Source organism: Rhinichthys klamathensis, unplaced genomic scaffold (assembly GCF_029890125.1).
Source record: "Rhinichthys klamathensis goyatoka isolate OS25496 unplaced genomic scaffold, OSU_Roscu_1.1 h1tg000036l_1, whole genome shotgun sequence".
In the NCBI taxonomy this organism is placed as follows: domain Eukaryota; kingdom Metazoa; phylum Chordata; class Actinopteri; order Cypriniformes; family Leuciscidae; genus Rhinichthys; species Rhinichthys klamathensis.
In genome coordinates this window covers 6,723,459-6,745,456 of record NW_026606584.1, presented here as the reverse complement: position 1 = coordinate 6,745,456, position 21,998 = coordinate 6,723,459, and the positions used below count along the sequence as shown (strand labels likewise).

Sequence of the window (21,998 nt, the reverse complement as noted above, 5' to 3'; positions counted from 1 at the left end):
TGTCTTTTGTCACAGGGCCCTGAAGTTCTGCGGTCCTGGTGGTCCTCTGCATGTGAAGCTCGTGATTGAATGGGAGAACAGAATCAAAGAATGGTGAGATACATGCTGCTGCGTTCATTTAATTTAAAACCATTGTGTCATTTTACCGGTATTAGTAAGAGTCTTCTCAGTAATAGGCCTATCATTTGAAAGTCAGAATTATTGTGTGTTTCATATCTGTTTCAGTCTCTTTGGTAACATTCAAGAGGAAGTTATTGAGGATGCAGAGAGTGTGAGAATCCAGCAGCAGAATCATGTACAGCAGCACAGCTGCACGCTGGATGAGTGTTTTCAGCTTTACACCAAAGAGGAGCAGGTACTCTTTCCTCCAATCACACTCTCAGTTCATTCTCTTTTCTCTCTTTTCTTACCAGTGTCATTTATGTGTAGATCAGGGAGATACCGTACAGATACAGTATATACAGTATGTGTATATATATATATATATATATATATACTGGGTGTAATATATGATACTGTGTTAGTATATTTTAAAATGTAATTTAGTCTTGTGATGGCAAAGCTGAATGAATTTAAGCATCATTATTTAAGTCTTCAGTGTCACATGATCCTTCAGAAATCATTCTAATTTGCTGATTTGGTGCTCAAGTAACATTTTTATTATCAATGTTGACAACAGCTGTGATGCTTCATGTATTTTGGAAACTTATTTTCAGGATTCTTTGATTAACAGAAAGTTCAAAAGAACAGAATTGATTTGAAATAGAAATTGTTTATAACAATGCAAATACCTTTTTTATTCAGTTCAATTTGTGTAACAATTATTCAAAAACAACTTTTGGGTTCCACATAAATGACAGAATTTTAGGTTAGAATGACTTAATAATGACAGAATGACTTTTCAACTAGGGCTGAAAAATGGCAGAAAATTGGTTCCTCTCTTTTTTTTTACCTAACATTTGATATATTTCATGTTCTATTCTAGGCCTGTCTAGTTATTATAGAGTTTAGTGCCTCTGCAGACACTCTGAAGTGGCCTGTTTCTCTCATCATCTGTATTTTTGTCTCAGAGGCTAATGTTAAGTATATGAAGTGGGGTTTGATGAAAGAAAAAAAAACTAAAATCAGCTCTAAAAATATGGACTGAACATGAGGAAAAGTAAAAAAAAAAAAAAAAAATGTGATTACATGTACAGTGTAGAGAGCTCTACAATCTAACATAAGAGCCACCAATTATATAAATTAATATTCTAGTAGAGCATTTATGCTGTTAGGATCCATTATCATTCTAGTATGGTAGTAGCTTTTGATTTGATTTTATGTAGCAGTCATAATTGTCCAGACTAAGAATTTATTTAAATTAATTGATTCAGTCGGACAATATGCGGTTGTTGAATAGTTAGAAGCAAAATATGCGCTCACATGGTCAAAATATTAAATACAAAATGTTACTTTTTGACACTATAGCGGAGATTAATGAAGTAGAAAATATTCTCTACAGAATTTATGCTTGAAATTCAAGGCGTTAGACATTTTCCATATTCCAAGATTATTCAAGACAAAACTCACTTGGGGAGCAAATGGACCTGGTTTCCCTCCTAGCGCCTTTATCTTTCACATCCCACATACATACTCTTTGGAAGGTCACTCTGAATTAATTCTTCTCTATATACTGCCTGTTCTGGGCAAGCAACACTTGATAAATCTTACCCAAGATCCCCTGAGAGTTACCTCATCATGATTGGTTCCACAAATAATTATCGATCCTCTAACAGTGTCATGTCATTACTGAAGCAACACTTAGGACTTCAGTTATATGTTTTGCAATGGCTGTCCAGCTGGAATTTAAATCATGCCTTTTTTCTATTATAGGCTAAATAATTTGAAGTTATAGATAACTTGTTACTGGTGGTCTACAGAGCTTCTGTAAATATTCAGATTTTGTTGTCTTTTCTTCTCTGCATGTTCACTGCATTCCAGTCTGTCACAACAGTGTTTTTCTGAGACATAAATGTTTTACTGCACCACACTGAGTCAAAACAGGTTCAGATAATGACATGGTTTAGTTGACCATGGAGAAGCGCTACATTCTGCTTGCATTTCAACAAATGTCTTTGTCTTGCAGCTGGCGCCAGACGATGCATGGAAGTGCCCTCACTGCAAGGAGATGCAGCAGGGGATGGTGAAGATGAGCTTATGGACCCTGCCTGACATCCTCATTCTGCACCTGAAGCGTTTTCGGCAGGTGGGCAAACGGCGAAACAAGCTCTCCTCCCTCATCCACTTCCCTGTGAGCGCTCTGGATATGACTCCCCATGTGGTGAAACGCAGTCAGAGCATGAGGAATCTGGCCCCATGGCCTTCCACTTGGAAACATGGGGATACTGACTTCCTTTATGACCTGTATGCTGTCTGCAACCACCATGGAGGCATGCATGGAGGCCATTACACAGGTGAGTGTGCTGGGGTCTCTGATAGTATTGAAGCAGGGGTTTGTTTCTCTATATAAAAACCATTTCTATTTTATAATTGTTACACAAGAGGTTTTTGATGTTTCTTTAGCTCTATGTGATTTTGGCTTTGTGGATTTCATTCAGTAATATAAAACTAAAAAGACACATTCTTACTAGTTTTTTTGTCAACTAACAATGTCTTGTAATTCAAATATACATTGCATTTTAGGTGAATGTTTACTTTGTTTTGCTTTTTTGCTGAGTCATTTCCACAACTCAAATCTCAAATTATTTGAATTGTGTATAATATTCATTTTAAACATTTTTGGGAATAAAATGAAATTTGGCATAATTGGATAACATTTTATGTTACCTAAATACAATCATAATGAAAATGGCACAACTGAGGGACACTGAGGGGTGAAATGGCCATGTTACTATGGACTACTCAGATTATAACCAGTTCAACAACAAAATACAAAATGCATTTACATCTCTTTTACACTTCTTGTTTTGTTAAATGTTCCCTAGAAACTCATCAATGCATGAGCCACTAATTAAATCGTTAACCCTACATAAATAAATAAACATGAACAGAAGTCTAAATCAATAGATGTGAACACACCACTCAACATATGTCTGTGAAAAACAGCCTATTGTAGGAACTCAGTGGACGGCCATTGGTACAGTTATGACGACAGCAGCGTGGAGCTTGTGCCAGAGGAGGAACTGTGCACTCGAGGGGCATATATCCTGTTCTACCAGAGAAGAAATGTCATCCCTCCCTGGTCCGCCAACAGCTCAGTCAGAGGTCAGTGAATGAGCCTTTTTGGCCACGTTTCAGATGGAGGTTGACTGACATTTTGTTTGTTGCATTGGATCAATGTTAGGCAGGAAGCACATTTCTATTAATGCAATGTGAAGGTTCCACAGTCATGGTAAGAATACATTTGGTGTTGTGACAGTGACAGAATTTTGAGGACATGTAGGACCAGTTTTTCTGACTGTTGAACAGGTCACTTTCTCTTAAATTAGTTCAGTGCAAGTTAAATCAAAAGTATTTTCAGTAAGGGTGTGCAGCGGAGCCAATATTTGTATCTGTAACAATCTCAAAATTATTCAAATCTGTATTCAGATAAAACAAATCTGAACAAATAAAACTAAATCCTTCAATGCTTGCAGTGTCCGAGAGAGAGTGAGACAGAGAAATATCATGTAGCCTATCATATCGTACAAGATTTAAATAGACATATACGTAGTAGAAAATGTGTATGATTCAGTTTCTTAGTTGATTTGACAGATAGGTGGTTTCTGAGAGACGTGCAGATACGTCAACGCGGCTATTTGATTTGCGTTCATGTTGCGCTAATTTCATTAATTCGTGTATAATATCATACATGGTTTAAATCATTTAAATAGACATATCAAATAGTAGAAAATGTGTATGATGTATTTTAGTGGATATTACTCTCTTGCCAAGCTCTGATTTCTGAAAGAGACTGAAGCGTGGCTATTTGATTTGCACGCTTTTCATTCATAGTGTTTACACTCATTCACTTCACAAACTCATCATTGCGTAGTGATTTAAGAGGTGTGTATATTGTGCTATCCCCTGGCTCATCTGTGATCCAGCAAACATTAGAAGTGACTTAGTCTGCCGATTATTTTTTCTGTTATTTGGTAGAATTCGTTATTTATTTTTGGAGCCATTATCCGTGCCTTAATGAATAAGGTATTAGGCTTCGGGCACATCCCTAATTTGCAGTATGTTGATTGACACAATCATTGCTGACACTGTGTTGTTGCGGGTACTCTTTATACGTAGCTTCCATGGTACGCCGTCACATGTCTTGGGCTGATGTTGCGCCAATGACATTGGACTAAGTTGGACATGTGATTCAGACATAATCGCGCAGGTGAGTTCCCACTGCATCTTTAAAACAGACGCAGTGTCTCATTCCCTTTTCAGGGAACCATGGTTAGAGTCGTAACTTAAGACATGTTTTTAGTTGGTTTCGGTTCATTTGACTGGCGGCTAAGATGCCACCACTGGGCATGTGTTACTTGGTCGTCATGGAAACAATAATACAGAACATTATTTTAGTTATTAAAATTAAGGGGCAGCTTATTTAATGTCTTTGTCTAGGAGAAACATGGACTAGCAGCCACTAAACAGTCTTGATTGTTTCCTTGTGCAGGTTCCACCAGCTCCTCCATGTCAGACCACTGGCTCATCCGTTTAAATGGTGACAGTAAAAGAGGAAGTATGGTTTCACGGTCTTCCACAACATGCCCTTCTACCATCCCAGACTCCCCAGAGTCTCCCGTCTTTCAAAATGAGCCCTCAATCGAGAAGGGAGGTGAGTGTGTACCCTGCAAGTTTGTTCTTATCATTGTAAATAAGAAATGTAAAAAATGTAAGTATGTTGCTTGACAGAGTTTCTATCATAGTTGTTCACTTGTTTTGTTGTGGGCAAGTGTTTTCCACCATGTACTGAGTATTGTGTAAATGTCAGTGTCTTTAGGTGGGTTCGAAACCAGACCTTTTGTGCGAGGAATCCAAGGGCGTAGCATAAGCATGAAAAGTCCCACCAAGACCAGAGTGCTCCCACTGCGATGGTCCTTTGGAAACAAAGACCGCCACAAACCTGCCTCAGCTCCTGGCCCAGCTCCTGCAGAGCTAGTGGAGTATTTAGAGTCTGGGAGGAGGCCAAGATGCACCAAAGACCCTATTGTTGCCCTAATGACTCGACCTTCAGATAAAAAAGTCAGTAAAGAAAACGATACGAGAAAACCTGCAGCCAAATCTTCAAGCCACAGCAGCCTCGCACCTCTAGAGTATCTTAAAATACCGCAGGGTCAAGCAAGTAGCTCAGAGAAAGACACAGGCCAACAATCCAGCAGCAACAGTAGACCAAGAGAAGATGGGACTTTGACTTTGACTAGACGGAGCAGCAGAAAATCAAAACAGGAACAATCGCAGTCCAGAAAGAGCTCTAGTGCAGGGCTCCAATCCAGTTCCCGTGGTCCAGGCAGCTGTGAAACCATGCAGAGGAATAACCCAGGCGAGGAGCGAGACCAACCAGAGGAAAAACAGAAAAAGGGACAGGAGACAAAACGTCACGATAGTGTCTTCGCTTTTCTCAAAGGTGGTTTCATGAAGAAGGACTCACTTCGGAGGTCTCGAGACAGTGAATCTATGAAAATGGGTGATGCGGGGGTGAAGAGCCCATCTGGTGTTTCGATCTCCAACGGGACACATAATAGAACTTCAGAAGGTAAAGCCGATAGCAATAACCAAGGTCGTAGCAGACTCGGTGGTGAACTTGCGAACGGCAAGGTGAGTCGTGGGTTGTCAGACATCAAACGGTCACAAAGTTCTTCCAATATTCAAAGCAAGGCGGATCCAGGCTTAAGAAGAACAGCATCTCTACACAGAAACGGCACAACGGTGGCCCAGCCGCAGAGCACGCCCGGGGACAGGGGCTCTCAGCACACTCAGCAACGCACACGGTACAGCACAAATTCACTAGGCAGAAAGAAGGCGGTGCCTGAATCGAGCTTCTGAGACTTTCTTCACTACACTCAAATAACACAACACGGTAGCAAATATCTAAAAGCCCAAGTAAGAATTGTGGTATGAAAGGTAGGTTTGAAATGATCACTAAAACCTGCCAGCACACAAACTATGAAGTTGCACATACATTTGGAACTAGTGGATATTTTTGTTCACTTGTTTCTGCTTATATGAAGTGCCTCTGAGCCAGAGCTATTTTTCAGATTGTGTTTTGCCACTAGAAGTACATTACACACTGGCCTCTACACCGTGCTTTTGGATTGAAAAATAATTTGCCTCAGATTAGATTTTCTTGTGCCACTAAATAGATTTATCAGCTGTAATATATGAAGGGAATTGCTATATATAACTTTTCAGTTTCATCTCTTATGATTCTGCAGATTGAACTGACTTGCTGCTAACCTCTCATGGGTTTTCATGACATTTAACAAAGATGTCAGTTCTTGCACTTTCAGTGAATTCATTGCACCATCTGATTTAGTCGTGCTTTCAGACCAAAATATAAAATGTATTGATTTTTACTATTTTTTGTTTGTTTCATTTACACTGCAAAAAAAATATTTTCTTAATGAGTGTTGTTGTCTTGTTTTTCAGTAAACTGTCATATGACTTCAGAACTTTACATCACTAAAAGTAAATTAACAATATTTGCTGAAATAAGTATACATTTATTACCACTTTGGCATATTGTGTTGATTCAAAGATTTAGATATTTTAACTGCAAAACAAGACCAAAATACTGATTAAAAAAAGTTAATTTCCAGTGCAGTGTTTGAATTTTTTTTTTTTGTCAATGCAGCATTAAGACATTTGCAAATTCATATTATACAATTTTAAGTATAAAATCTAAAGTATGAAACCTAAAATGTGTGCTTTAGATGATGCTCTGTCACACAAAGATGGCATGTTGACGACACATTAAAACCTTAGTAATACAGTGTCACTTCTGAAAAGCACACTACCAGTAAACACATTACCAGTGGATTAACCCATATACTAACCACCTGGACTTATGGTGATACACAGGGCAACTTTTTGAGCAATGTTGCTGGGCAATGTTGCCATCAACGGGCAACCAGATGAGACGCAGGGCCCACGACCGGCCTAAATTATCCAGATAGAAATGTATTGCCCATTTTCAATGGGAAAGTGCCCAAGCAGCAATCGCTCGGCAAGATTGCCCAGCAAACATTACTCAAAAAGTTGCCCTGTGTATCATCACCTTTAGTTTGAAGGCAATAACAATAACCTATGTAACTTAAAGGATAGTACACCCAGAAATGAACCCCAATGTTGTTCCAAACTCATTTGACTTTTTCACCCATCAATAGACCACAAAAGGAGATGTTAGGCAGGATGTTCATGGTGCTATTTTTCATTCAAAAAAGGTGAATGGTGACCAGCAACTGTCAAGCTCCAAAATGACCACACACAAAAATGTAAAAAAAAAAAGAAAAAGAAAAAAAGAATGTTAAAATGCATGCATGTCAATAATGATACAACAGGCCTTTGAGGATTGTTTATTAGTACATCTTTCAAATCATTGTATTGCATTAAATTATATTTTTGACCCCCAACTACAGAACTCTGATCACAAGACTAAGCATTAAATATCATCTTACTAAGACTTATTATTAGAAATAGAGTGACAACTGATATTTATATGTAGTCTGTTATACTTATATAAAGAAAAATCTCATTGATTTACATTACAAGAACTTCTTACTTTTTGGCCATATGAATAACAATATCTGCACTAAATTGCATACTTTTGCTCAGTTTTTTTCTCCTCAAGAGTGAGTTCTATATTCTCACTATATCATACTATACGGGCCATAAAAGCCTGCTGTATCAATATGATACAACACATAAAACACGTATTCAAAACTTATACATATATGAATATGCATATTGATTTTTTTTTGTATGGAAATGAGCAGTGCGAACATTCTGCTGAACATCTCTTTTAGTGAAGCAAACTTGTTTAAAAAATAAAAATGTTTTATTTATTAGTTTTGGGTGGAAATATTCCTTTATTATTAATGTGTTCACATAATGTGGAGCTCTAGCAATACCAATGACTGTGGAATAAAGAAAAGCCTCAGTGTAAACAGTAAAGTGACCTTAGAGAAAAGACATCCTTGACACAGATTGTGTTTGGCTCTAATTGCTAAAGCAACAGTCAGAATATGTCATATTGTCTCCTTCCTATTTGGACTAATTGGGTTTGTATGTCCATATACCTGGTGAATAAGACAGAACTAACAATCATACTTGTGTATCGCTATCTAGCAGTATTTAAATCGTCTAAATGCAGCTCATTAAACACCAATGCTATATATACACACAGCAAAGCTCATCCTCTTGCCAAATATAATATTTTAGAATACCGTACATTACTCATTATTGAAATATTTAAATTGATTTATTTTATCTTAGTGTGATTGTGAGCGAATTAAAACTCATCAATCTGAATCAAATTCACGCATTTGTGTTTTTATCAAGACATGAACCAAACTGTAAGTGTCCTTCTGAATATTGCACATGATATGGTATACCCTCCTCAAATGTAAAATACTGTTTGTTTATCTCTTTGCAATCTATCTGAATTTCTTCCGACATAGGCTTGTTGGAAAAATGTGCCTCTACCAGCATTTTTTGCAAAACTCCAAAAACCTGCCAATAATTCAATTCACTGTATTTTCTAGTGGCCATAAAACACCAACCTATATTCCTTTTCACACAAATTATGATTAAAGGGGCAGACTATCAATTAATAAAGACTTATTTTGAATAGTTACTTGCACAATACTATGTTATGACCCCAAAACCCCTTTACCATAGTGCATGATTTGTACACTAATACATTTTTCTGTTTGCAATGCATCACATGACCAGCTCCACATGTAAGGCTTTTCTCACGTAGTAAACTTGCTGGGTATCTCACCTGGTACAGCACTGCATGCGATGCTGAGCACTAAACTGTGAAACGTGAAGTCATGACACTCGATAAACGCTCAAAGATTTGTAGAAGCAAGCTAAAAGGGCATTGCAAATGCGTTTTTATCTCGCGTTTGCTTTTGTTAACACTCGGTTAGGTTTAGTGTAAGTGGTATATTACCTTTAGGCGACACCTTCCAGGCATTTCATTACCAAACTGGAACCAATATATACAACAACCAACGTAATACAACATAGTCAGGTTCAGTTTCATTAACAAAGCAAATAGGGTCAATTTTCACTTTGAAAGCTCTGTGATGCACGCAATAGGCAACGTAATTTTGCAGAAAGTTGTCAGGCACATTTTTCCAATGAACCTGGGTACTGTATGCAGTAAAGTTTGAATTGGACTGTAGAATATGTTATAATGATTGTTGTAAATTTACAGATCTCATGCAGTTTACAAATTATTTTTATTGACCAGAATAAGCAAAGATATGAAGTGATGGTTTGTTTGTGTCAATGCTCAAACTCTTTCTGCCTAGATGTCCTTAACACAGGATGCCAATTTCAAAAGAAAAAAAAATACTTTTATAATGCATTTGTTTGGTTTATTACAGTTCTCAAAAAGTTGTTAAATACCATCACTCCAGAAGAGAGATTATTCAGTTCATATATTGAAAAAAATCAAGTAAAAACATATTTTCTCTTTTCAGCTTTATTGAAATCTGTCTACGAAGCCCAAAGGTTTTTGTCTTCTTCTGTCAACGTCTCTGTATCCCTGTATTCTGGATGTGTCAAACTGTTATGTAAAAAGCAGCAATTACATGCCAGTCTGCTCCCCAAGGGCATTTATTTTCTTCCACTCCAATGCTTCCAAAGTAATCTTACTTTTCACTATGCTTAAAATAATAAGCACTTGTGCTGACAAGACAATTAATGAAGGAATCTTACCCTGAAATCTTTTTTTTTTTTATGTTTTATGCAACTTTTATAAACATTTTGTATTGTCTTTGTATGTATGTATGTGTGTGTGTGTATATATATATATATATATATATATATAAACAAAAAATATATTGTTAATCTATCTGGGAACCGCAAATGTAGGGATAGATTATATGTACAATTCAAATTATCTTTGAATTATTGCACAAGGTGTGCTGCTGTTAAGATGACTACATACAGGTTTGTGTGGACCTGTGTCTACAATAAACTGAATATAAACTGATATATTTTTGTATAATTGCAGAAATTAAAAAGACATTGGTACTCACGTTTCTTAGACTCTTTTAAACATTTTTTCTTGTTTGTCATCTAAAAGTGTTTATTTGCATGTACTAAATGATGCTAAGGATGTTCTCTGCAACACTTCGACAGTGAAAGTCTCCTTTTGCATTGGATACAGGAGCTCCGACTCCTGAGGGAGTCTTCACAGAGCATTCAAAGAGCAGCTTGATCCATTCCTCATCAGCATTCACTATAGCATACCCTATAGTCTCGAACTTCAGACTGAAAACGTCTGGTTGGTGTCATTGTTTCAGTATCTCAGCTGTGTCATACAGAAATCTCAATTCTGGTATTTATTCAGTATTTATTCAAAAGATCGATTTACATCATTTTGAATGCAAATTGCTTCTTAAAAAAAACCTCATGCAATTCAGAATATTATAATTCTTTCAGAATTGTTTTTAATATTATAAGAAGCATAAGGACAAACCCGTGCTGGTCTGTTTGCCTGCCCGCTAGAGAACAATCATCTCAGAGATGTTTGGGACCTTTGAAAACTGTCTGTAAAAATCACACACGGCCACAAATGTACATACAAACGAAGCTCTTGTTACCTGTGATGGATGTTAACATACAAGCTGTTTTCAATAACACACAACAGAAGGGGATAGTTCACCAAAAAAGAACATTTCTGTCATCATCCTCATTTAATAGGCTATGACTTTGGTAGGCACAATGTTAGGGACTCACAAACTCAGAACCATTCACTGTCATTACACCTTTGTTCCACACAAGTGAATTCAGTGAAATTTAAGGCTAAATGTTGTGGGCAATAGCAGTAGCGGCTCCTGACCGTAGGTAGGGCAGATTCTGGGTCTAAGCGCTAGTTTATGATAGACATGTTGTAAGCTTTATATTCTAATAGTTAAACACATGCAGACACACTTTTGGCAGAGGTCTAGTGTCCTTGCATTATTCAGTCTAATGGTAAGGGCAGGGGCGATTCTAGGATTTTTTCAACTGGGGGGCACAAGAGGGGCCACAATTATTACAGAGGGGCCATTCTTATGTTGTGTATTTATGTAGAACTGTAGATATCCAAATCGTTTCAAGTTAAGTAAGCTTTAAAATCAGCAATAAACAGTGATACCCTATTATCTTTTAATAGCAGTTATTCACTGCTCAAAATCAAAACAATAAAATACAATTTATATTTACTTTTCACTTTACAAAAGTGAAAGAAAAACTGTAATAAATAAAATAATCCAATGTATTAGTGTACAACTCACAAATAATAATAGAACAGCCTTATTTATATAAATGCATAATTATATTAATCATTCATATAATAAATACACAATTAATGAATTCATATAACTGTAATAAAATTGTAATAAATCTTTTTTAAATCCTTGATTATGCGGCGATGGAATATGCAGGATATTTATGCAATTTTATGTGATGAAATTGCGGGAACTTGCAAAAACTGCGGTTTGATGAAAAAGAGAGAAAAAGTGATTCCCTAACACCCTGTTCTCACTAGGCTACTATCTTAATGTAAAGAGCTATTTCTTATTACTTCCTATGATAAGCAAGCATAGGCTACTACATCACAGTGCTGGAATATTTCATTTTGTTTTATTTCAGACCTTAAAAAACACATGGCTCAAACTTACAAAACATTGATGAGTCAAACAAGTTCTGTAGCTTTACAAAAGGAATATGCTACAACTTCTGTAAAAATGAATAAATAAAATATGAAAAAATGTTTCCTGTTTTACAGCTTTTCAATGATGTTCATGTCGCGTAATTACGTCACTTCATAACGTTCCCATGGCAACAGGGGGAAATGGCTGCTCTTGTGTGAAGTAAACGCAACATTTTTCAACTTTCTGCTAAGATATATGTGACTTTCTTTTTTGCAACAAAAATGCGGGGATTATGAAATCATACAAGCCCCGCATATTTTGCGTAGAAATCGGCAATTTATACGGCAAAAGTGCGGCGTATTTGAAAAAATGCCCCCGCATACCGGTAAATGACTTTGGCTGATTATGCATTGAATCATGCGATCGCATAATCGCGTTTTTCTGGAGGGACTGAAAGGTGATGTTCATAATAATAAATTCTAGATGGAATAGCAATTGGCATTTTACAGCACCCTAGTGCCAATTTTGGGAACATGCCATGATAGCTTACAGCAACCTATTTTTGTGAAATCATACTCGAAATAAAAAAATATTGCAGGACTTGGGACTTTCAGACAACTGCATGTGGACATCTATACTTTATTTTTATGAAATAAAGATATTTTATGATATTTACAATATTTCAGTTAAACTGCACTTGAACAATAACTTTTATCTTACTTCTTAACAGTTGGACAAAACAAAGTGTTCAATGAGTAGTATACAGATTACATCTAGCCTACAGTAATTTTATACAACAGACATTTTATAAAAAATATATCAATAAAACCTAAATCAATGTATTCGGTATTGGACATCAATTTAACATTGACATTAGATGTTGAATTTACATTGAATTTTGGTCACCCGACGTCGCAACTAAAATTTAACCAAATATCAACGTCTTATGACGTTGTGTGCCTGCTGGGAATAATCTGTTATGTATCATTTAACAGACGCTTTTATCCAAAGCAACAAGTAAGAGAGTATTTAACACACACTCGACACAATCCGGCGCGACGAGGTCCATACGGGTTCTTACCAAGCGTGCCGCACAAGCCTTCAAAAGTGAAGCCAAAACGTCTCGATCGCCCCCCGGTGACCGGTCCTAGTATAGGTTAAGCCCCGCCTCCCCATGTTATTCAACGGGACGTGAGACCAACTAAATAATTAAATTACACTTCACATATCTTTTTTCTAAAGATAGTTTCTGTCATTTACTGTAGTTTCTATCACGTTGATGTAATTTCAAGTGTTTGTTTTTAAAATAAGTTAGTTTTTAGTTAGTTATTTGATGCTATAAAAACGGTGCTGTGACATCATTATTGACAGCTGTGATTGACAGCTTCTCTGTGCGAAGTAGTCACTGAAGTACTAACGGACTTTTTTTTATAATGTTGACTATGTGGTTAGTAGTTGTATTTACCTTATTTTAACGAGGTACTGCAATCAGCAGACATCATTGGAGAGGAACGGAGCAGACAAGGCCACTTAAGAAAAGTGCAGGGCGTGTGCTTACGATTGATTCAGCGAGAGTGGGGGTGGGGCCTTGATTTCGCGGCTTTATTTCCTGCTCACGACTGCGCATGACTGGTCCCGAAAACGCTACTGCGCAGACTCAAGTTCCAATATGTCAGCGCCATATCGGGACGCTGGCGGCTTCAGTTCTCTCCAATGGAAAAGAGCGAAGGGGCGTCGTCCATCTTTTTTTACAGTCTATGGTTCTTACACGTCTTACTGCGTTACAGTAGGTTAAATCATAACAAGGAAACTTTACGTGTGATTCATGTCATATAACGCGACATACTGTAACACATTATACTGACAGTGTGTGTCAAAAAAATGATGTAATCGTCCTCTGCTTTTTTTTCTGGGGTGCATGCATGGAATACATTAGACGGCCAAACAAACTGCAACTAAACGAACACGAAAATTCGCAAGAGCAACAAGAGATTTGAAGGACATGGCAGATGCGCCCAATAGATGCTTCGCGCTGTGATTGGCTGAATGTTAGTTCACTCAAGTCTAAGTAACAAATCAGAGAACACGGGCGGAAATATTGGCGCTGGGTCAAAAAAAATGAAAAAGAAATAGAAAAAGCTCTAGCTCGCTATTCTTGGTCCTCGTTGAGAAGCATCGCGACGCGGAATCATGAATTATTCTACTACAAACTGAAAGATTATGATTTGAATTTTTGAATGACAGACAAGTAGAAGGGTGGGGGCACACCGGGGGGCCAATCAGTTTTCAGGAGGGGCCAGTGCCCCCATGGCCCCTCCCCTGTCTACGCCACTGGGTAAGGGTAGTGCTCTAATGTTGATTGACAGGTCACACAACATGCCATAGAACGCTATCTTAGAATTGCCCTAGTATTTATTGACTTTGAATGTTGTTTTAGAATGTTACAAGTTGTGGAGGAATTCCGGTGAGGAAAAAAAAAATCAATTCTATTCTTAGAACAAACATAAAATGAACACAACATAACTATAAAGGCTATTAGTCATTAGCACATTTAAAATTCTATTAATTTGTATACGAAGAACAGACATGCCAGCTAGTTACTGACCTGATGCAGACTAGAGGATTATATCGTCTTTGTCTGCAGCAATGTTTACGTAAGGTAATGTGAAATTAAGCGGGGCAACTCAATTAGAACGCGTTGCAGTTCCATTTTTCACCACAGATTTACATTGGAAAATTATGGGGCGCTGTAGAGCTGGGGAGTGTTCATGCACCCGCGGCCCTGCCTGCCGATCGAGCCATACGGTAAATTTTAATTTATCCTGCTCACGTTATGCCTTAAAATAGTCTAGAAAATCCTGAAATATTTGTTACAGAATATTGAACACATTTACATTTAATTATTGATTCTGTTTATATGGTCTATGTTTTGGATGAATATTTTGATTGGGCCTTACAGACGAGCCTTGGCTGGTCGATAGACAATTTGTGTGAAATATGTGCGGAAATTGTTTTCGCCCTCATGCTAAACTTCCGATAGCATAGATTCCTATTGAAATGGCTGGTTTTCACCTGTGAAATTTCGCAGTGCAACTAAATGTGACTGTATTCTGTTTAACATTTAATTTTGTATTCCCTAAAGAAAGTAAGTCACTTACAGGTTTCTAATCAAGATGAGGGTGATAAGATGGCACTTTCATCACAAATGTTCATCTTTGATGTTTCACCTGTCTCTTTAAATTGCTACATTTGCAGCATTGCTACATTTAATACAGGCCCATTTCTAAATTACTATTGCTACATTAAACCTTTGCTATTAGCGACACCGGTGGCCATTATTTGCACTGCAGCCAGCAACTTATTGCTCTGCTCGCATTCGTGCAAACGTAATGTACAAGAGACCGAACGTGATTCAAGGCCCCGATATACTCACGTCAAAGTTCTTTTTTATTCTTTGCTTAGAATTTAAAAAGATATACCTTTGCAGCGATATATGCTGCAATATATATATATATATATATATATATATATATATATATTAGGGGTGTAACGTACACAAAAATCACGGTTCGGTACGTACCTCGGTTTTAAAGTCACGGTTCGGTACGTTTTCGATACACCAAAAAGTAAGAAATGCCAGAGAAATTTCCTATTTGTTAAAAGAAAAAATATTTTTTAAATAAGTGTGAGTTTTCCTACATCTTGAAACTTTCAGGTTTATAAATGGGGGTCATCTTTAAAGGATGAACAAATAATGTTTTGGTCATCACATTAAAAATAACATTTAAATATATGAAGAGTTCAGATGCAAAAGCCATTTGAAATTGTCTTCTAGAATGATCATTTTTATGAAGCTTGTATATTTAAGTTCAGTAATTTCACTTAAATGGCAATGAAGATTACCTATTAATTGTCATTTGAGTGAAATTACTGAACTTAAATATACAAGCTTCATAAAAATTATCATTCTAGAAGAAAATTTCAAATGGCTTTTGCATCTGAACTCTTCATATATTTATTTATATAATATTTGAGTTTTGAAGTGCTGGAAAAAGATGTGTGAAGTAGCCTACTTGAAAGCATTTCACTATTCCAGCCAAACTGGTTACAGTTATGGTGAATGTTGCTGGTCTGTGGACGTAAAGTATTACTAGTTCATTCACGGCGCAATATTTCTCCTGGTGTCCACGTCAGCGCTGTTTGATCTGATAGAGATCTACGGTTAATAACGGAGAAATGTGAATGCTTCTCACTAGATCTCGCAGCGATGTTATTACTTCAGTGGCGAATTCAAATGTTTTCTTCACTGGATCTCTTAGCGCTGTGTTGTAACAGTGTCGCTTGATCGAGATCGGCTCGCGCTGAACAGATGTTGCTGGTCCGAACTGATAAACGATCCGTGAAGCACAATGAGTAGCGCAGTTTCGTTCCGTTTTCATTACGCTTGCCATATGATGTTGTGGTGGTCACGCCAGCGCGAATTTTGTCGGCAGGAAAAATGGTCCATGGAATCGTTCGGTTTGTATGCGTACCGAACCGGAAGCCTCGAACCGAAACGGTTCAATACGAATACATGTACCGTTACACCCCTAATATATATATATATATATATATATACACTTACCGGCCACTTTATTAGGTACACCTGTCCAACTGCTCGTTAACACTTAATTTCTAAGCAGCCAATCACATGGCGGCAACTCAGTGCATTTAGGCATGTAGACATGGTCAAGACAATCTCCTGCAGTTCAAACCAAGCATCAGTATGGGGAAGAAAGTTGATTTGAGTGACTTTGAACGTGGCATGATTGTTGGTGCCAGAAGGGCTGGTCTGAGTATTTCAGAAACTGCTAATCTACTGGGATTTTCACGCACAACCATCTCTAGGGTTTACAGAGAATGGTCCGAAAAAGAAAAAACATCCAGTGAGCGGCAGTTCTGTGGGCGGAAATGCCTTGTTGATGCCAGAGGTCAGAGGAGAATGGCCAGACTGGTTCGAGCTGATAGAAGGGCAACAGTGACTGAAATAACCACTCGTTACAACCGAGGTATGCAGCAAAGCATTTGTGAAGCCACAACACGCACAACCTTGAGGCGGATGGGCTACAACAGCAGAAGACTCCACCGGGTACCACTCATCTCCACTACAAATAGGAAAAAGAGGCTACAATTTGCAAGAGCTCACCAAAATTGAACAGTTGAAGACTGGAAAAATGTTGCCTGGTCTGAGTCTCGATTTCTGTTGAGACATTCAGATGGTAGAGTCAGAATTTGGCGTAAACAGAATGAGAACATGGAACCATCATGCCTTGTTACCACTGTGCAGGCTGGTGGTGGTGGTGTAATGGTGTGGGGGATGTTTTCCTGGCACACTTTAGGCCCCTTAGTGCCAATTGGGCATCGTTTAAATGCCACGGCCTACCTGAGCATTGTTTCTGACCATGTCCATCCCTTTATGGCCACCATGTACCCATCCTCTGATGGCTACTTCCACCATGTCACAAAGCTCTAATCATTTCAAATTGGTTTCTTGAACATGACAATGAGTTCACTGTACTAAAATGGCCTCCACATTCACCAGATCTCAACCCAATAGAGCATCTTTGGGATGTGGTGGAACGGGATGTGCAGCCGACAAATCTGCGGCAACTGTGTGATGCCATCATGTCAATATGGACCAAACTCCCTGAGGAATGCTTCCAGCACCTTGTTGAATCTATGCCACGAAGAATTGAGGCAGTTCTGAAGGCAAAAGGGGGTCCAACCCGTTACTAGCATGGGGTACCTAATAAAGTGGCCGGTGAGTGTATATATATACAGGTCCTTCTCAAAAAATTTGCATATTGTGATAAAGTTCATTATTTTCCATAATGTAATGATACAAATTAAACTTTCATATATTTTAGATTCATTGCACACCAACTGAAATATTTCAGGTCTTTTATTGTTTTAATACTGATGATTTTGGCATACAGCTCATGAAAACCCCCAATTTCTGTCTCAAAAAATTAGCATATCATGAAAAGGGTCTCTAAACGAGCTATTAACCTAATCATCTGAATCAACTAATTAACTCTAAACACCTGCAAAAGATTCCTGAGGCTTTTAAAAACTCCCAGCCTGTTTCATTACTCAAAACCGCAATCATGGGTAAGACTGCCGACCTGACTGCTGTCCAGAAGGCCATCATTGACACCCTCAAGCAAGAGGGTAAGACAGAAAGAAATCTCTGAACAAATAGGCTGTTCCCAGAGTGCTGTATCAAGGCACCTCAGTGGGAAGTCTATGGGAAGGAAAAAGTGTGGCAAAAAAACGCTGCACAACGAGAAGAGGTGACCGGACCCTGAGGAAGATTGTGGAGAAGGACAGATTCCAGACCTTAGGGGGACCTGCGGAAGCAGTGGACTTAGTCTGGAGTAGAAACATCCAGAGCCACCGTGCACAGGCGTGTGCAGGAAATGGGCTACAGGTGCCGCATTCCCCAGGTCAAGCCACTTTTGAACCAGAAACAGCGGCAGAAGCGCCTGACCTGGGCTACAGAGAAGCAGCACTGGACTGTTGCTCAATTTTGCATGTCATTCGGAAATCAAGGTGCCAGAGTCTGGAGGAAGACTGGGGAGAAGGAAATGCCAAAATGCCTGAAGTCCAGTGTCAAGTACCCACAGTCAGTGATGCTCTGGGGTGCCATGTCAGCTGCTGGTGTTGGTGCACTGTGTTTTATCAAGGGCAGGGTCAATGCAGCTAGCTATCAGGAGATTTTGGAGCACTTCATGCTTCCATCTGCTGAAAAGCTTTATGGAGATGAAGATTTTATTTTTCAGCACGACCTGGCACCTGCTCACAGTGCCAAAACCACTGTTAAATGGTTTACTGACCATGGTATTACTGTGCTCAATTGGCCTGCCAACTCTCCTGACCTGAACCCCATTGAGAATCTGTGGGATATTGTGACGAGAAAGTTGAGAGACGCAAGACCCAACACTCTGGATGAGCTTAAGGCCGCTATCGAAGCATCCTGGGCCTCCATAACACCTCAGCAGTGCCACAGGCTGATTGCCTCCATGCCACGCCGCATTGAAGCAGTCATTTCTGCAAAAGGATTCCCGACCAAGTATTGACTATTGAGTGCATAACTGAACATAATTATTTGAAGGTTGATTTTTTTTGTATTAAAAACACTTCTTTTATTGATCGGATGAAATATGCTAATTTTTTGAGACAGGAATTTTGGGTTTTCATGAGCTGTATGCCAAAATCATCAGTATTAAAACAATAAAAGACCTGAAATATTTCAGTTGGTGTGCAATGAATCTAAAATATATGAAAGTTTAATTTTTATCATTACATTATGGAAAATAATGAACTTTATCACAATATGCTAATTTTTTGAGAAGGGCCTGTATATATCCTGATGATGTTAACAGTAAGCATTTATATGTAAATATGTGCTGCATGCTTTCCTCTCAATGTTGAGACTATACCAAAACATCATACCCTCATCTAATTCCCCTGCTAATTGTGGACTGCAAAACAGTTTAACTTTGATATTCTGTAATCTTTTCACTTTTATTTTGCCTCTGTCCCAAACTTATTTGGAGCGTGTTACAGCCATCAAAATTCTAATTTGTTTATAGGCCCTATTACGGTGGCCGAGACAGCTCAACGCGCTGCAGCTGAAGCAAACACATGCAAATAGAGAAAAACGTGTGCAAATAGAAAAAAACGCATGCAAATAGAAAAAAACACATGCAAATAGAAAAACACGCGTGCAAATAGAAAAAAACACCAGCAAATAAAAAAAAAACATCTTCATCAGTTTCACAACATAACGGATGCAAATACATTTTTATTTTTAGTTTACAAAAAAAGCTTTTAAAATATGCGTTATATATCTGTGTCTCAACTTTAAAATTTTGGACCCTACATTACCTAACATTTCTTACGAAACTTTTCTTTATGAAAATGTAATAACATGAAACAATTTGTACAGTGTAACTGATGTATAGATAAATATCTTTCCTTCATGTTTTTCTTCTTTATCTTTTTTATTTATTTATTTTAGTTTCCAGCTCATTGTTCTTTTCTCATTTGTATTCTGATGACATTGAACATATTGTTAATACATTTTGTACATTGTATACAAGTTGTATGTCATAAAAAATGTAATCTCTGTATGTCATGATCGATAAACGAGACTGGAAGCAAAAGCAGGTTACTCAATTTATTGGTCAGAATTACACGAACATAGAAGGATGACACGGGCGTGGACGGATGACACAGGGACTTTGATGGCCAGTGTGACGAATCCATGAAGTGAAGTCCGTGAAGAGAAGAATCCGTGAAGTGCAATCCGTGAGGTGAGGAGTCCGTGCAGTGAAGACACGAAACGACGATCCAACACCAAGACAACGAATCCACAAGAACACGACGAGGCAAACGGCAGGAGAACGGAACAGGAACACACACGAGACATCAACCAACGATCTGACAAAGGGAATGAGAAAACGGTGAGTATATATAGAGAGATGAGATCGGCTGCAGCTGGTGATGAGATGATGAACAGCTGGAGCGGATCAAGGAATGTCACTCAGTCACACCCACTACACACGTGCTTTCATACAACAACATAAACACGAGACGAGAAGGAACCAGTGGTTTTGTATACCGTGACAGTACCCTCTCTCCTAGGAACGCCTCCTGGCGTTCCCAGACTCCTTTACCTGTCGATTGTAATCATCGATCAGAGAATGATCCAGGATGTCTCTAGCAGGTACCCAACTTCTCTCCTCTGGACCGTAACCTTCCCAGTCCACCAAGTACTGAAATCCACGCCCCCTCCGCCTAGAATCCAGAATGCGATTTACCGAATAGGTGGTATCCCCATCTACGAGACGCGGCGGTGGGGGAACCGGGACTGGCGGATTAATGTGAGCATGAAACACGGGTTTAATTTTGGAAACATGAAACACGGGATGAACCCTCCTGTACGCCGGAGGTAAACTAAGGCGGACTGCCACCGGACTAATGATTTTGGTGACAGTGAACGGGCCAATGAATTTGGGAGCAAGTTTATTGGAGACGGATCGGAGAGGAATGTTCCTGGTAGAAAGCCACACTTTTTGACCAACGACGTATACGGGCGGCTTTGACCGGTGGCGATCGGCCTTAGCCTTGGTGCGCACCCCCACTTGGAGTAGAGTCTCACGGGCTCTAGTCCAAGTGCGGTGACACCTCTGGATTAAGGCGTGGGCGGAGGGGACCGCGACCTCGGATTCCAGACTGGGAAAAATAGGTGGCTGGTAACCTAAGCTACACTCAAACGGAGATAGGCCCGTAGCCGACACTGGTAATGTGTTGTGGGCGTACTCCACCATAGACAGCTGTTGGCTCCAGGAGGAAGGATTCTTGGACACCAAACATCGCAACACTCTCTCCAGATCTTGGTTGGCTCTCTCGGTTTGGCCATTGCTCTGGGGATGGAACCCTGAGGACAGACTAACCGTCGCCCCCAGTAACTTACAAAATTCTCTCCAAAATTTGGACACAAATTGGGGTCCTCTGTCGGAGACCACGTCCATCGGGAGGCCATGTAAGCGAAACACGTGGTCAACGACTGTCATGGCTGTCTCCTTAGCTGAGGGTAATTTGGGTAAGGGAATAAAGTGAGCCGCCTTCGAGAACCGGTCCACCACGGTCAAAACGACTGTGTTACCCTGGGAGGGTGGGAGGGCGGTGATAAAATCTAGAGCGATATGGGACCAGGGTCTCGAAGGGACAGGCAGCGGTTGAAGGAGCCCATCTGGAGGTCGATTGGAAGTCTTACCAGTGGCACAAACCGAGCAAGCCAAAACAAAACTGTGAATGTCACGAGCCATGAGAGGCCACCAAAATCGTTGCTTTACTAAAAACTTAGTACGATTAACTCCTGGATGACAAGCCACGTTGGAGCCATGACCCCATTGGATCACGTCAGACCGTAATCCCTCCGGCACAAATAAACGATTCGGTGGGCAACCAGGCGGAGGCATTACCCCTTCTAAGGCCGTCTTGACCTTCGATTCGACCTCCCATACGAGTGTGGAAACAAATAGGGTCTCCGGTAAAATGCACTCGGGAGTAGACGGGCGTTCGGAACGATCAAAAATGCGA

At 39.1% G+C, this 21,998-nt stretch overlaps 1 protein-coding gene across 1 annotated transcript in view; it reads left to right on the top strand.

The window, feature by feature from the left end:
* usp43a (ubiquitin specific peptidase 43a) overlaps nt 1-7,037 on the top strand; it is a 95,686-nt gene extending 88,649 nt beyond the window's left edge. Inside the window, exons 10-15 of the mRNA XM_056246206.1 lie at nt 16-93; nt 226-355; nt 2,126-2,453; nt 3,106-3,264; nt 4,652-4,813; nt 4,970-7,037. Of these exons, the coding sequence (XP_056102181.1) occupies nt 16-93; nt 226-355; nt 2,126-2,453; nt 3,106-3,264; nt 4,652-4,813; nt 4,970-6,021 (1,909 nt within the window). The 3' untranslated portion in view covers nt 6,022-7,037. The remainder of the gene's footprint in view (nt 1-15; nt 94-225; nt 356-2,125; nt 2,454-3,105; nt 3,265-4,651; nt 4,814-4,969) is intronic.
* Nucleotides 7,038-21,998: the final 14,961 nt, after the last annotated feature.